Source organism: Pan troglodytes, chromosome 9 (assembly GCF_028858775.2).
Source record: "Pan troglodytes isolate AG18354 chromosome 9, NHGRI_mPanTro3-v2.0_pri, whole genome shotgun sequence".
NCBI lineage: Eukaryota > Metazoa > Chordata > Mammalia > Primates > Hominidae > Pan > Pan troglodytes.
This window is the reverse complement of record NC_072407.2, coordinates 68958875-68975365: the sequence shown is the minus strand read 5'-3', so window position 1 is coordinate 68975365 and position 16491 is coordinate 68958875. Positions and strand designations below refer to the sequence as shown.

The 16491-nt window shown below is 45.3% G+C and overlaps 1 protein-coding gene across 8 annotated transcripts in view; it reads right to left on the bottom strand.

Annotated features, from left to right (window-relative positions):
- The window catches only part of RBM4 (RNA binding motif protein 4), a 30646-nt gene extending 15511 nt beyond the window's left edge, over positions 1-15135 (bottom strand). For 2 of the 8 annotated variants that reach the window (XR_008537787.2, XM_009423382.5), the window contains exons 1-2: positions 14146-15135; positions 12774-13197 (exon numbers count right to left, since the gene is read on the bottom strand). Coding sequence is in view for 7 of the 8 variants with exons in the window: in XM_009423382.5 (XP_009421657.1) it covers positions 12774-13185 (412 nt within the window). In the remaining variant the exon portion in view is untranslated. 8 annotated transcript variants of the gene reach the window in all.
- Between the last annotated feature and the right edge of the window lie 1356 nt (positions 15136-16491).

Here is a 16491-nt window from a genome sequence, read left to right as displayed (position 1 = left end):
CTCCTTTGGTGTCTTGTCTCCTTAAGGGACAGGAAGCACCATCCCTGTTTTGGTGGGGGTGCGGGTGGGGTTGTATGTTTCAGACAGGTCAGGTCTCACTAGGTTGGCCAGGCTGGCCTTGGAACTCCTGTGCTCAATCTTTGCACCTCAGCCTCTGTAGTAGCTGAGACTACGACATGCGCCACCACGCCCGAAACCATCCCAATTTTGTATCTGAAGGGTGCTATTTACCTGCCATAAAGTAACACAAGTCCCTATTCCTGTCAGATTTGCATCTGATGAGAAGCTGGAAGGTTCACTCATGTTAAGCCATCATAATCTGGCTTGACAAAATAGAGTTGTTAGCATGACAAAACTTAATAATGCAAGAACATGGTTTAACAAAGCAAATATTAAGGCTTCAAAAAGTCCCCTGGCCCCACCTTCCCCAGAACCCAACTGCTTTTGCCATTTTAGCTGTTTTTTACCTTTATTTCTGAATAAGATGTTCATAATCCATTTGCCACTTTTAAAAATTTCCTCATTTCAGCCAGGTGTGGTGGCTCACGCCTGTAATCCCAGCACTTTGGGAGGCCAAGGCAGGCGGATCAAGAGGTCAGGAGATCGAGACCATCCTGGTTAACACGGTGAAACCCCGTCTCTACTAAAAATACAAAAAAATTAGCCGGGCGTGGTGGAGGGTGCCTGTAGTCCCAGCTACTTGGGAGGCTGAGGCAGGAGAATGGTGTGAACCCGGGAGGCAGAGGTTGCAGTGAGCCGAGACTGCACCACTGCCTGCGCTCCAGCCTGGGTGACCAAAAAAAAAAAAATTTTTTCATTTCTATGAGTTTTGCTCTTATACATATTACCCACCCATCGCCACTTCATCAGATTATTATTTTAATATTCAGAGCTGCTACGATCATAACTAGGTAAATATCACACACAGTTGAATCTTGCTATAGTTTTGAGTGTTTATGTACCCCCAAAATTCATGTTAAAATCTGAATCCCCATAGTGAAAGTATTAAGTACACTTTTGAGAGGTGATTATGCCATAGAACAGAGCCCTCATCAATGGGATTTGTGCCCTTATATAAAAGAAACTCCAGAGAAATCCCTCACCCTTCCTGCCTTGCAAACTCAAGACAGAATCCAGACACCAAGTCTGCCACGGCCTTGATCTCAGCTTTCCCAGCCTCCGAAACTGTGAGAAATAAAATTCTGTTGTGTATAAGCCATCCAGTCTTATGGTCTTTTGTTACAGCAGCTCAAACGGACTAAAAAAATCCTCCTGTTGGCGGGGCATGGTGGCTCACGCCTGTAATCCCAGCACTTTGGGAGGCCGAGGCAGGCGGATCAAGAGGTCAGGAGATCGAGACCATCCTGGCTAACACGGTGAAACCCTGTCTCTACTAAAAATACAAAAAAATTAGCCAGGTGTGGTGGCGGGCGCCTGTAGTCCCAGTTACTCGGGATGCTGAGGCAGGAGAATGGCGTGAACCCGGGAGGTGGAGCATGCAGTGAGCCGATATCGTGCCACTGCACTCCAACCTGGGTGACAGAGCAAGACTCCGCCTCAAAAAAAAAAAAAAGTACTTTCTCTTGCTACAACCTGGACTACTGTTCTCCAAATCCACTGCAGAAAGGGAGTCCTGGGACTTCCCATCACCATCATCCTGGGAATTTCCTTTACCTCAGAATGAGATCATGTGTAAGAACACACAAGTACTGAGAGCAAACTGACCTGGGTAATTTGAAACAGCACTTAATACTAGTGCCAATGATCAATGATCTCACTCTCACTACTCCATCCCCCCTGAGTCTACTTTAGTACTGATGTGTAGCTCTAGGGTAAGGAGCCTGGTTTAATTTAGCATTCACCCAAAACAACCCCAATTTTGAGGATGCCTGGGAAACTTTTGAGACAGGATCCCACTGTCACCCAGGATGGAGTCCAGTGATGCCATCTCTGCTCACTGCAACATCCGCCCCTGGCATCAAGCAATCCTCCCATCTCAGCCTCCTGAGTAGCATGACCGGCTCATTTTTAAATTTATTATTATTATTTTACTTATTTTGAGACGGAGTCTAGCTCTGTTGCCCCAGCTGGAGTGCAGTGGTGCAATCTCAGCTCACTGCAAGCTCCACCTCCCGGGTTCATGCCATTCTCCTGCCTCAGCCTCCCAAGTAGCTGGGACTACAGGTGCCCACCACCAGGCCCGGCTAACTTTTTATATTTTTAGTAGAGATGGAGTTTCACCTTGTTAGCCAGGATGGTCTTGATCTCCTGACCTCGTGATCCGCCCACCTCGGCCTCCCAAAGCGCTGGGAATACAGGCGTGAGCCACCGCGCCCGGCCTATTATTATTAAGACAGACTTTCACTCTTCGTTGCCCAGGCTGGAGTTCAATGCTGCAATCTCAGCTCACTGCAACCTCTTCCTCCCAGCTTCAAGCATTTCTTCTGCCTCAGCCTCCCAAGCAGATGGGATTACAGGTGCCCACCACCATGCCCGGCTAATTTTTTGTGTTTTTAGTAGAAATGGGGTTTCCCCATGTTTGACAGGCTGGTCTTGAACTCTCGACCTCAGGTGATCTGCCTGCCTTGGCCTCCCAAAGTGCTGGGATTACAGGCGTTGAGCCACCACGCCTGGCTGGAAAACTTTAAAGGCAAAGTTAACAGGGTTAACATCAAGTTAAACTCCAAGATCACCCTGAAAACTGCCCTCACAGGTCCTTTGACCCATGCAGAATCAGGCCGAGGCACATGTCATCAATACAAAATAGTATGACCATTCCCACCCCGAACTGACTTCCAAGGACATACCAGTTATTTGTACACCCAAGGCCCAGACAAGCAGCAGCTTGTGGAGGCACAGTGAGGACAGGCACAATGCCCTATTCATCTTTGTATTCGCCACATGGTAACCTAATTGCAGGTAATCAGGGAGTACCTAGCGAAATACAAAGCCAGCTAGACATTTACTAGACAGAATGAACAGTGAAATGCTATGGGGGAAAAAAAATCAGTTTATTAAAGCATTACTCTTGAAAAACTACATTTTGACCAGACGCAGTGGCTCACATATAGTCCCTGCAAAAACTCTGGGAGGCCAAGGCGGGAGGATCCCTTGAGCTCAGGAGTTCAAAGTTACAGTGAGCTACAATCATGCCACCACACTGCAGCTTGGGTGACAGAGCTGGATGTCTAAAAAACAAAAAGCAAGAAAAAGTACTTTATTATTCCTAAGGAGTGGCAGCATAACCTTGTCAATTACACAGAGCCAACTATGTGGCTTCCACTCAAAGATACACTTGATTGGAAGCATAAAAACAACTTCATAATACATCGATGCTGAAAATCAGTGAGTTATAGTCAATCTTTTCAAATCACCTCTTAAAAATAATTCGTCTTGCTCTGTCACCTAGGCTGGAGTACAGTGACACAATCAGCTCACCACAGCTTGAAACTCTTGGGCTCAAACTATCCTCCCGCTTCAGCCTCTTAGTAGCTGGAACTTCAGCTGCGTATCACCACAAAGAGCTAACTTTAAAATTGTCTTAGAAATGGGATCCTACTATGTTGCCTAGGCTGCCATTGTTCTTGATAGAGTTTTTCCTCTCAACAAGTCAATAAATAGCTTAAGGCTGGGTGTGATGGCTCATGCCTGTAATTCCAGCAATTTAGGAGGCAAGCGGATCACTTGAGTCCAGGAGTTTGAGACCAGCTTGGCCATGGTGAAACTCCATCTCTACTAAAAATACAAAAATTAGCCAGGTGTGGTGGCAGGCGCCTGTAATCCCAGCTACGCAGGAGGCTGAGGCAGGAGAATCACTTGAACACGGGAGGCAGAGGCTGTGGTGAGCCAAGATCATGCCACTGCACTCCAGTCTGGGCAACAGAGAGACTCTGTCTCAAAAAACAAAAACAAAAGCAATAAATGGTTTAAAAAAGAGAAAATGCAAAAGCATCTAGTATGAATATAGCATTAAGCCAGGCCAGATTCTGAGTCATGAAAAAACTACTCTTACATTGTCTGTTACAGGGAGATGAGGATCTCAAAGCAGAAAGCAAAAATGACTTGCTCTAATAGAATCAAGAAATTTAAAAAAAAAATTTTTTTTTTTTTGAGAGAAGTCTCGCCCTTGTCCCCCAGGCTTGAGTGCAATGGCTCCATCTCAGCTTACTGCAACCTCCACCTCCCGGGTTCCAACGATTCTCCTGCCTCTGCCTCCCAAATAGCCAGAATTAAGGCGCCTGCCACCATGCCCGGCTAACTTATATTTTTCAGTAGAGATGGGGTTTCACCAAGTTGGCCAGGCTGGTCTCGAACTCCTGACCTCAGATGCTCCACCTGCCTCAGCCTCCCAAAGTGCTGGGATTACAGGTGTCAGCCACCACACCTGGCAAAAAGTTTTTGAGACAAATTCTTTTTTTGAGACACCCAGGCTGTAGTGCAGTGGCCTGATCTTAGCTCACTGCAGCCTTGACTTTCTGGGTTCAAGTGATCCTCCCACCTCAGCCCTCTGGAGTAGCTGGGACCACGAATGCGCACCACTATGCCCAGCTAATTTTTTAATTTTTTGCAGAGACAGGGTTTCACCATGTTGCCCAGGCTGGTCTTGAACTCCTGAGCTCAAACAACCTGCTTGCCTCAGCCTCCAAAAGTGCTGGGATTACTGGCGTTGAGTCACTGCACCTGGCCAAGGACTTAAAATTTTATTTTATAAAATAATTTTTTGAGGAGTTTTGCTCTTGTTGCCCAGGCTGGAGTGCAATGGCGCAATCTTGGCTCACTGCAACCTCTGCCTCCTGGGTTCAAGAGATTCTCCTGCCTCAGCCTCCTGAGTAGCCAGGATTACAGGTGCGTGCCACCACACCCAGCTAATTTTTTGTATTTTTAGTAGAGACAGGATTTTTCACCACGTTGGTCAGGATGGTCACGAACTCCTGACCTCGTGATCCACCCACCGTGGCCTCCCAAAGCGCTGAGATTACAGGCGTGAGCCACCATGCCTGGCCAGAGTTAAAATTTTAACTAGTTTTGTAATGCAAAAATATATCATATCCATGTTTATCATGTCACTTCTGAAAATCCTTCACTGACCATCCCCATCTAAACAGAATTCTCTACTTGACATTTCTGCATTTTCTCCTCCCTCAGAATAGAAGCTCCAGAACCGTATGTATCGCCAACACTTAAAACACCACCTTCCAGAGTATCACTCAATAAAATATTTGTTGAATCAATGAATACAGTCTCCAATGTTTGAAATTTGCCAACCCTACCCATCAGATCAAAGGGTATACTGACAAGAGTAAAAATGGCGTTCAGTGGTGGGTCTGTCCTTTAGAGAAAAAGAAACCAAAGTTAGGTATGTACGACCCTCCAAGAGAAATGGCAGAGAACCAACCCAGCCAGGAAAGGAAAAACTAAAGGAAAAACATTTGCTGGGAAGATTAAATGAGAACACATGAAACACCCAGCACAGGCTTCACATACAAAAATATTCAATAAATTACATGTTGTATAGAGCTGTTGAAATCTTGGTCATCTATGATTATAAAGAATCTAACAGGAGGAAACTATTAATTTAAAAAAAAAATCTGAGAAACTATCGAAGTAAAGACCAGCTTCTTTATCTCCCCATCATCATAACCCAACTTCCCTGAAAGGGTAATGCCTGGCATACAGTAGGTGCTCAGTATTTGTTGAATGATTCTGAGAAATGCTCTGACACAGTCCTGTATCTGTAGAAACTGGAGCAAGAAGGTACAGACCAAACATATGGAAGACAAATAACTGTTTCAAGAAAAACGTGAGGCTAAGAGGCGGCAGTTCTTGCACTCAGCCCCATCATTCAACAAGGTATCTAAAGCCTCATATGTTGGGTCATTTCTCCATGCCTATGATTTAAAGGCTGTAAACCCAAGTAATGAGGTGCTAGTGGGACCATTCAGGCATTCTTTGGATTTTGGCAGAGCTAAACAAATAGATGGTGAAAGGCTTCAACACATGTCACTGGCCTAGTTAGCAAAGTACTCTTGGAGCCACAGCTTCATTTTTTCACATGGCACGAAGAGCGAAAACTGACTTCCTCTTCCCCTAAACCCCTCCTTTTCCCTGGAAATTAAGTTAAGCTAGATACACTGACTGGGTGATTGGAATGGTAGTCTTAAGGGAAGGTGGTGACTGTTTCTCTAGAAGAGAAGACCTACATCTGTAAACTAAAAGTAGTTGGTTTTATAACAAAGGTGGACCAGTGGGAAAAGTCTTCATTGGAATAAGGCTGCCTGCCTGGGCTTCTGTATAACCTCTTTCCTCTGGCACCTACAAGTCCTACTTACAATAAACAAAATAACTACAGTGACGTTCACCCAAAGCTGAGTATCTTAAAACTTTATACCCTCCCCTTCAAGGTACAAATGAACCCCCAAACAAGCCCAAGCAAGAAGTCTCGCAAAGCACACATACCCTAAGTTGAAAAACCATTTATTTCACCGGAAAGAAAAAAAGTGATCCAACTCTATAGGTCTAGCCTTTGGACCAAAAAGAGACCCTGGAGCAGTGAGACTCTCACCAAGGTCATTCCCAAATCCAACAGCCGCAGGAGGCACGAGGCAGGGAGGAGACAGCACAGCCCCCACCACAGTTTCTGCACACAATGAGGCCTGCTGGGAGAACAGAACATGAATGGGAAGCTACAGAAGTATTGAAGGACAGAAGAACAGGAAAATGGGCAGGAGAGGAAAGGAAAGGAAAGGAAGAGAAGGTCTGAACTTAGCAAGGTAAATTAAGGTCCACGGTTCCTGAGGGACTGAACGCACAGAGCCGAGAACGTCCCGGAGATGGGGTACCACGAAGGGTGTATTCTCATGCACAACCGCAGCTCGGAATTTCAGCCCACACACATCCCACCTGAAAGAGAGCACAATACAGCGGCTTTACAGCAAAGCTCAAAAGGGCTTTCCCATTTAAAACTTCAACATCTCTTTACAAAGTCTGATAACTTGACACTCCTTTTAAGTTTACTTGTACCCTTCTCCCCCAGTATCACAGTAATCTCTAACAATGAAAAGAGCTTGAAGGCCAGAGAGTAACTGGGGAGGCGAAACAACCTCAGACTAAGGTCTTAAATTAATAGCAAATCTTGTTTCATAAAAGTAGGCAAAGAGACATTCCTTGCTCTTGATGATGTTAACATTAGCATTCCTCAGAGAAGGTAATTCCACATCACAAGCTGTCAGCAGAGGATAGGAAAAATGGAAAGGTTCCAATTAGCTCCCTGAGGTTTAAAAAAAAAAAAAAATTAACAGTATTTTCTATCTAGGAGTTACTGCCAAGGTCCGAGTTAAAAATCATTCAAAGTCTAGATAGAAGTAGCATCAACTGCACAAGTTTTAAGACCTGAGGACATCCAATTCCAACTAGGGAAGAAACTAACTTTGGAAAGAAGGTGCAGAAGGGCATGTATAAGCTACACATCAAGTCTCTTTTCCAGCCCAATCAGTGACTGCCTACCCAATGACCCTGGGAAAGCCACATACCTTCTGCCCTAACTGCAAAGATGACAGTTACCTATCACTCACACAGTTACTATAATTAAGGATCAATGGTAATGTCTGGGACATACTGGGAGCTATTCAAAACTAAGGGCATTGAGATTTACCCTTAAGTACAACAATAATCTCAAACACCTAGAGCCCAAAGCTGGCAAGTATCAGAAGAGAATATATTCAAGGAGAGCCAAATGGATCATGGGGCTCAAAATGTATGACAGTGGAAAAAGCCAGCGGACTCAGGGTAGAGCTGCTGGCTCAAGAGTATTAAATGCCCAAAACAGCTAGTGAGAAGATGAAGAAGGGAGTGATTTGCTTATGGCAAAGCTCCCAACCCTGGATTTCAACATTACCAAAGGAGTAAAATTAACAGGTGTGCCTGCATTCTTAAAACATATACCCTGAGAAAGTAGATGATGTCAAAACTAGAACTGTGGGAATAGTTACTTAAAAAAAAAAAAAAACCCTAACTGAAAGATATAGCAATGGAGTGGGCACTCTATTCAGGGAATAAATCTGAGCTGGGCAGAGAAGGTGAGTGTTATAGCATCTATGCCCAGACTTCCTTGTGGAACTTTATAAAAGATAAGTTTTGTATTTCTCTCTACCCCAACTTACCATCAAATAAGTTCTATAAAACTCATAAGGGTTGAACGGTTCAGGAATGTCAGAAATACGCTTCAAGATTAAGATGATGCCATTTTGGTAGTCTTCTTAGTAACTGGGACCTGAGCAGTGATGACCAGTTAACTACAGTTATGGACTTTATCATCAGGGGTCATATCAGAACTTTCACACAGCACAAAACAGAACAGGAAACTTGAAGACCTCAGGAATGTCGCACACGTAGGAAACTTAACAAAGGCTCTAAGAAACAAAACACCTGAGCCTGAACGTGTGGGTCCCCAGGTAAGATTCAATTATAGTATAGTACATAGGTGACCCAAGATTCACCAGCACATCATTCTTTATTTTTCTAGGCACAAATAGAATCAAATTGACTCCCACTACCAGAAGCCCTGAAAAATAGCCATGAGGGCCAAGGAACTCTATGTATTTTAAAGTTAAGCAGTTAGGACTTCTCTCTAGCCTGTGAGCCATCCTAGTAACCTTCCCCTAACCCTGCAAAAGCAAGCAAGCAGGGCAGCCTAATTGGAGCCCTTTAGGCTGCAGGAGGGATGGCAAAACCAGAAGAGGGAACACCCCACCCCTCTCACCTCAAGCTTTAAAAGGCTGAGTACCGCGCCCGATCGGCATACTGCTCCCGCTCATACCGGGCCATGTCGTACAGAGAATTCCGCGCGGCTGCTGAAGCTTGGGACAACTCACTCTCATGCCCGTAACCGTAGCCCTCTCCAACAGTGGGGACTGGGGCTGTAGCGCGACGCAGGGGGCTCCGATCCCGCCCGTAATATGAAGTGGAAGCTGCAGTAACAGCAGCAGCGGCTGCTGCTGCAGCAGCAGCTGTGGCAGCAGCTCCTGAGGTCGGCAACAGGTGTCTATCGTAGGGATCGAGAGAGGTGGAGGTGAGGTGACTGGCCATGGCTGTATTCTGGACTTGTGGCAGCTGGGACAGGGTCTGCTCTGCGTAATTATACACGGAGGCAGCTGCAGCTGCCACTGCCTCATAGGACCGGGCAGCACGGCAGCGCTTGTAGTAGGCATCGAGCGCTCCGTACGCGTTGTTGTAATACAATGAATCCCCATAGCTCATGGTGTAAGGCGTACGCACTGCTCCGTATTGCTCATTATATTGCTCGGTCAAGTCTGCCACGCGGCCTGAACGATCTATCGGACACTCTTTGGACCAGTGCCCCTCTTTCCCGCACCGATAGCAGCCGCTCTGGTCTCCCATCCCGGGCGCAGTCCTAAGCCGGCTGGTGGACAACTGCACGTGCATTCGTTTGCCTTGAAGAAACAGACGCAAGAAGGGTTGCTATCACTCTTAGTCATAGCCCCAGCCCCTACCCCAGACACTGGTCATAGCAATGGCTTTATCTAGATAATTCTAATGCAGGACTCATCTTTAGGAAAAGATAAAAAGGAAAAAAAAAAGACTCAACATATAGATTCAGTATAATGACCTGATTTCAGGAAAAGACCACTTAGATGAAGAAATATTTCAGCTATAACAACAGTTTAAATGCTTAAGAAATAAACTACTCTTGCTCCAATCATCTCCAAACAGGTAAAAATCATCTCCAAACAGCGGCTCAAAGTCAAAAGAAGTCAAAGTAAGAAACAGTGCCCAAGTCTTTTCTGACACCTCCAATCCTTACTAGCAAGACGGATTTTCATTAAGCAAAGGAATGTAAGTAAAGGCCAGTTCTCCACCCTCCTCAAAAAATTTAAAAGAATCGAATAAAAGACTCCAATGATTACCACTATTAAAGAATGATCTAGACTCAATCCACAGCTGAATGTGGCAAGCAAATCTCAAGGTACATCTCTGGAAAAACCCTCATGAACTGGGGAGACAGAGGGGCACAACAAGTTGAAGGACAGACTTCTCCCTTAACTGGGCCCTTTAAACTGCTGGTTCTGATCATTGCTTTAACGAGGATTCTTTTACAATCTGACAGTTAATTTTAGTGACCCTCTACTAGGGTCAAAGGCAAACGGCAAAAACAGGACAGATTATTCTCAAATGCCTGAAATTTTAGAATACTGTAAAAAACATGGAAGAAAACGTGCCTGAGGAAAGTGGAGAATAACTAGTTATACTAGTCAGTGGACCAAACTGCTCAGTTTAAGCAGAATTAAAGTACTTCTCCTGAAACTACATATCTGAGAGCGTAACTAAGAACATACACCTAATATTTTTCCTGAAAATTAAAATTTGCATTCTGGAAATGAAAAGTATTACTTCTGAAAATGGAATAAAAGCAGAAACTTTTCTAGAAAAGTTAAAACTAAGTTTTAGTAAGTCTCTACAGAATCAATTTCTACCTAACATGATCTACCAGCTTATTGGTAAGCAAAATTCAGAAGAGATCCAAATCCTGCAAAAACTTCCCAATGCAATTGGTTATGATGCACCTAAACATATACCTGTCAAAGGAGTAAATGGTCAAAAGCAAGGGAGAGTCAACAGATGGATCCTCTAACATTAGAGAAAGTGGTAAACACACAATTTTCCTTGCAAAATTAATGTTAGATTCTGGGAGACCAGAAAACACAATAGGGAAACGGGGGTGGAAGGAACAAAATATCAAGGAGGTCTACACAGCTGGAAGTTTAGGTTGCAGGTTATTAAAAGAGAGTAGATACGCAATTATGCACTTAAGTGCCTTAAAGTGCTAGCTTGTCTCTGGCATTTGCCCAGGGGGCCACTTTGGCACCTAACAAAACCAGAGAAAACAAGTGCAACTAAGAAAGCAACTATGCACATTCCAGACATAAAGATCATTAATAAACGCCTTAATCTAAGGATCTGTTGGTTCTAACGCCAGAAAAAGAAGTTAAATTTTAAAAAATATCTAAAAGAGATTTTAAGTGGGCAAGCAATAGAGAAGATACCCAACACTTGAGAAACGGAAAGGAAAAAAGACCACTCTAATAACTACTGCTCATCAATATACATCTATAACTCTACCAGAACAGTATTAAGAAATGAGAAACGCCAATATTACATAAAATAAGGTAAAAATAACTAAGCATAGGTTAGTGTCAGGGGACCTAGGGTTCAGACACCCAGAGTTTTATATAAGGATAATTTGTCCTGAATCAAGACCACACTGTCCTCTCCTTAAACCTAACTGCTACAAGCAGACACCACCTCTTCTGACTGGGCTAAAGTGTGGGAAACAGTCCAAAAATTAGGTATCACACCATAAACCCTCCACAAGAGCAACCTTTGCTCTCAATTAAGTTGTTGACAAAATAATTCTCAACTTGCCAATTAAAAAAAAGAAAGCAAACTAGACCTGAGAGACCTGTGTCACTTTTCTTTACTAACGCACAGCAATGCCCATGACACAGGGCACCCATTACTAGGGGAAATAATGATCAGACCCTCAGCTCTAAAAAAGCCCAATTTAAGGGAAATGGACGCCAAAGGCAGCAATGACTCTTAACAAAGGTAGTACCCAGAAAAAGAATCGGCAAACTACACTGTCAGAACACAGGTTTGAAATATAGCAAGGAGTCACGGAAATACTCCATAATTTGGATAAGGCTTTTTTTATTTTTTATTATTTTTGTTCAGTCCTGCTTAATTAAGCTAAAAAAGGACACCACTCTTTTTGACACTGGGAACCCAAAGGAGGTGAAAGAAGAGTTCAGATAGCAACTCACCATGATCACCACCCCTGAACTGCCACTGTTGCTTCAGACCTCAGATTTTGGAATATTTGCGTTCTACGTACCATTTTAGCATCCCAAATCTGAAAATTCAAAATCCAAAATGCTCTAACAAGCATTTCCTTTGAGCAACATGTAGGCATTCAAAATGCTGGGGATTTGAGATGCTTCCAAATGAAGTGACAATCCACATAATCACCCATGCTGCCCTCCAGGCACAAAAGATTCATTTGGTTAAGACTCCAAGATAACACAAATCTAAGTGCTCTATTCACCAAAATCTTATAAAGTCCAGCCCCCCAAACCAATGAAATGACAGTCATTACTGCCCCTAAAACCCCAGTGCCTCCTCCCCAGGAAGTCCTAAAATCAGCCCTGTAATTCTAGAGTGGCCTTAAACTCAAAATACAATCCCTTGGTACAGGTATAATATAAAAGCAACAAGAGCTGTAACCCTTTAAAGAGTTTGTGTAAGGTAGGACGGCTTAACAAGGATTCTGGTCCTATAAGTGTCGCTTGACATGTTTTTGAGAGGTTCCTCATGTAAAATGCAGAATTCTGATCCTGTGCTGAGGGCAATAAATTCAGAGTGAGGAACTCTGAACTGTGCTCTACTACAAAAAAATAAATAATAAAAAAGGCCCAGTAACTCAGAAAGCCTTCAAGAAAAGGATTTCTGCACTGATAAGCACAAAAGCCGTAGGGGCTCCAAATAAAAGGTGAGTGGCTTTTCTCCAGGAGACATTTGCCTAAGGTAAAGCCCCTAAGTCCCATGCATTCTACATCATAAGAAGTCCATCACCCATACTTATTTCTTCATCACCAGCCAGCCAACAGCTGTTATCTTTACCAAACCTCTCCTTTTACTTATCCAACCATTTTCTGCACATAGCCTTGTGTTCAGCCCTCTACCCAAAGAGGGTGGTTCACCTTGAAACTCTGTGTTATCAAGGCCCCTGATGGCCTCCACTGCATCCTCTGCCCGTTCCATGTGTACGAAGGCATAATCTTTCACGATGTCACATTCGATGACCGGACCATACTCCTCAAACTTGGCTCGAAGCTCCTTATTGGTGCAGGTGGGACTGATGTTGCCCACATGCAACTTTGTTGAGGTTTTGCTCTTATTCTTGCTGGCTTCCACGTTGATGTTCACCCCATGAAGCTTGTAATGGTGCAGGTTGCGTATGGCATCCTCAGCTGCCGTCTTGTCTTCTATGTGCACAAAGCCGTAATTCTTAATGATGTCACATTCCAGCACCTTCCCATACTGCTCGAAGAGTGAGCGAATCTCCTGCTCTGTAGCCTCCCGGGGCAGGTTTCCGATGAACAGCTTCACCATCCTGACAAGAGCCTGGGAGAGAAAAACAAGACATCTGACAAAAGACCTCAGGCCCACATCCGTTCACAAAAAACGACGACTTTCATTCTAATGTATATTTCCAGTTTTCTCTCTCACACGCCTGCACACACACCTCCACACAATAATCAAATGGAAGTGGGAGTGAACTAAGGCCTGCTATAGTAGCCGCCATGAACCTGTAAGAATAAGAAGACGTCTGCAATAGGGAGGTCCTTAGTAGACAAAGGGTTTGGTAAGAACCGATACCTTCCAACAGAAATGGGCATGAAAGACAGCATATGAAGAAATGGGGGTACTAGGCTTTTCTATCCACTAGGAGGACAACAGAAAACAAAAGTCTACTAGGCTTGCTGACTGCCTGCCTGAAATTATCAACAGGCTTTTCCTCACGTAGGAACCAAAGCAGCCATTATTTCCGGGAAAATGGGCCTTGTAATAGCTACATTTGAGTTTCCTTTGGAAGTAGTGAACGCGCGACTCGGATGAGACAGCGAGGAGTAAGAGATAAAGGAAATACTGGAGTGGGGAACGCCTCTCTCGGGGCACCGTCCTAGCTCCTGCCGAACACTGAAATGCGTGGCCGCGGAAAAGAGCTTCAGATTCATTAACCAGACGATGTCTCACGGCCCGAGAAATTCCCGAAACGAGGATGTAACTGCCAGATATAAGGGAAAGGGGGTTATCCCAGTGGAAATCTCGAGGCTTCCAAGAGCAGCCACGTCGGGCGCGGGACAGGGTGGGCGAAAAAAAGCAAGGTATTCTCAGGGGGCGGTGGGGGAAGGGCTGCTCCCGGCTTACCGCGCAATGCCGAGGACCGAGGTCGACTCTCAGTGACGGGTGTGGAGGCTGCGAACCTACCAGGACACCCCCGAAGCCCAAGGGAGTGAGAGAAGATTTAACAGAGTACAAGAAAGGCAGTGGAAAGGCTCGGAGTCTCACCCGCACAGAAACCAGCAGGGCCTCCTCCTCGCGGCGCGGACGCTTCTGACAAAACGCTAAAATGGCGGCGGCCGCAGCAGTGCTCTGGTAGAAGGGGGAGGTGAGCCTACAACCGGATTGGCCACTCAAGAAAGTAAAAGGCCGGCGTTCCCGCAGATCCTCTTCCTGATTGGTTACCACGGACGCCAATTACCTAAGAGGCCGGCAAGAGGTGGAAACGTCTGTAACCTCGGAGCTTTTATGCGAAAGCCAATGGGCACCAACCTCGCGAAGCCGAACTCGCTGATTGGGCAAGAGATCAGCGTGAGGGCGGACCTACAAACGTGGGCTTCGCCGGCGGGGTGCGGCCCGCCATTAAGCGGAGCGAGCTAGAGCCCCGGGGTAGCAGTCTTTAGCTTCATGGCGCCAACTTCGTTAAGCTTCCACATTTCGCCACCTCCACGTGCACAGCCAGACAGTATTCCACGCTCCATTTTGCCGTTCACTCTAGGTGTCTACCTCTAACCTCCCAAGCACCACCCCCCCTCGCGGCCAGGACGCTGTGGAAATAGCTTATGCAGGCACATGCCAGGGAAGAAAAACAACGAAGACCTCCCCAACCCACCACCCACCACTTCAGGAAACCAACCTTCTCCTTGGGCCAGTAGTCCACACTGTAGCCTTGAGAGTCCCGGAGCTCCCCCAAAATCAAACCTCTCACAGGTGGTGAAAGGACCTCTGTAATGGCCTTCCAGAAGTAGGCCCGGCAGAAGGCTGCACTGTCCAGGAGACGCTGAGGACAAGTTCCCTCTGGGAACCAGCCTCCCAGGGTCCGCGATGAAGAAACCTTTCTGAGACCATGGAGATTGAAAGTATACCCCGACCCCACCCTGAGAAAAAACTGGAGCAGCAAAGGTTTTTTTGTTTTATTTTATTGGGCGCCATCAGCCAGAGCTGTTTTAATCCCCTAGAACCGACTTTAGAGGAAAGAGCTTAGTCACAACCAGCTGTAAACAAAATACAAAGTAACATTCTCCAGAGGGTCCAGCTGCTGCCTCGTTTTCTCTCATCCTTAGGCTGCTTCATATTCATTAAGCAAGCAACTTTAGTCAAGACCCTTTGCGAAGCAGCTTTTGAAAAGGGTTAAAAGGTGGAGTGCAGGGACTGGATGGAAGAACTTATAACACGAACAAAACAGGCTAAAAGCAGTGCAGAGTTTATGAGGAAAGGGATCATCAGGAGTGAAGATGACACAAGTACCACACACCACCATCCAAAGCAGCTTCTTCACCACCACCCCCGCCCCAAAAAGAGAACGGTTTCATAAAGAGAAAGGTGAAGTCAGAGTTTGGGGGGGGGGGGGGGAAGAGTGGGTTTTAAAACCCAACACGAGGGCCAGATGCGGTGGCTCACGCCTGTAATCCCACCACTTTGGGAGACCGAGGCGGGCGGATCACCTGAGGTCAGGAGTTCAAGACCAGCCTAGCCAACATGGTGAACGCCATCTCCACTAAAAATACAAAAATTAGCCGAACGTGGTGGCAGGCCCCTGTAATCCCAGCTACTCAGGAGGCTGAGGCAGGAGAATCGCTTGAACCCGGGAGGCAGAGGTTGCAGTGAGGCAAGACAAGAGTGGCCTGGACAAGAGTGAAACTAAAAAAAAAAAAAAAAAACCCAACATGATTCAGGAATCTGACTGCAGAAAACTGGTCAATAATTTATCCTAGGGTAGAAAAAGCTAAGGAACTAAAAAAAGAAAATAGAACATTTACAGATGTGTTGGTCACTAATCTTGTCCACTTCATTGTGGATTCTGATGCACCTCTGAGCCTGTGTAAAGGCCACGGGATCAGTGATGAAGAAAATCAATTTCGTCTCAGCTGCCACGTGCCCTTCAGAGGTGGCCAGCATTAGAAGGTAACGCATATGGTATAGAAATCCTCTCATCTCCTTCAGTTAGATCTCTTGTCTCAACATGTCTGGGGATAAAACTTTCTTCCAAAATACCAAAGTATAACAAGGATCAACTCATTGTAAGTAATAATCTCTCCAGATTGAAGGAGACTGGGAACATAAATCTCAGGATCACAGTTCAAGCCCAGTGTGCGGACATCAAAACTACTAACCACCTCTGCATGCAGCCCAAAACCTAATTACTTGATTTGACCTCTGAAACCCAACTAGGTCTAGTTAGCTATGTAACACTTTACAAGCTCATCCTGAACGAACCGCATTAAATAATCTCCCTGCCTTTTTTTGAGACAGTTCTTGCAATGTCACCCAGAGTGGAGCACAGTGGCACTATCCATAGCTCACTGCAGCCTGGAACTCCTCAGCCTCCCAAGTAGCTGTGACTACACGTGCGTG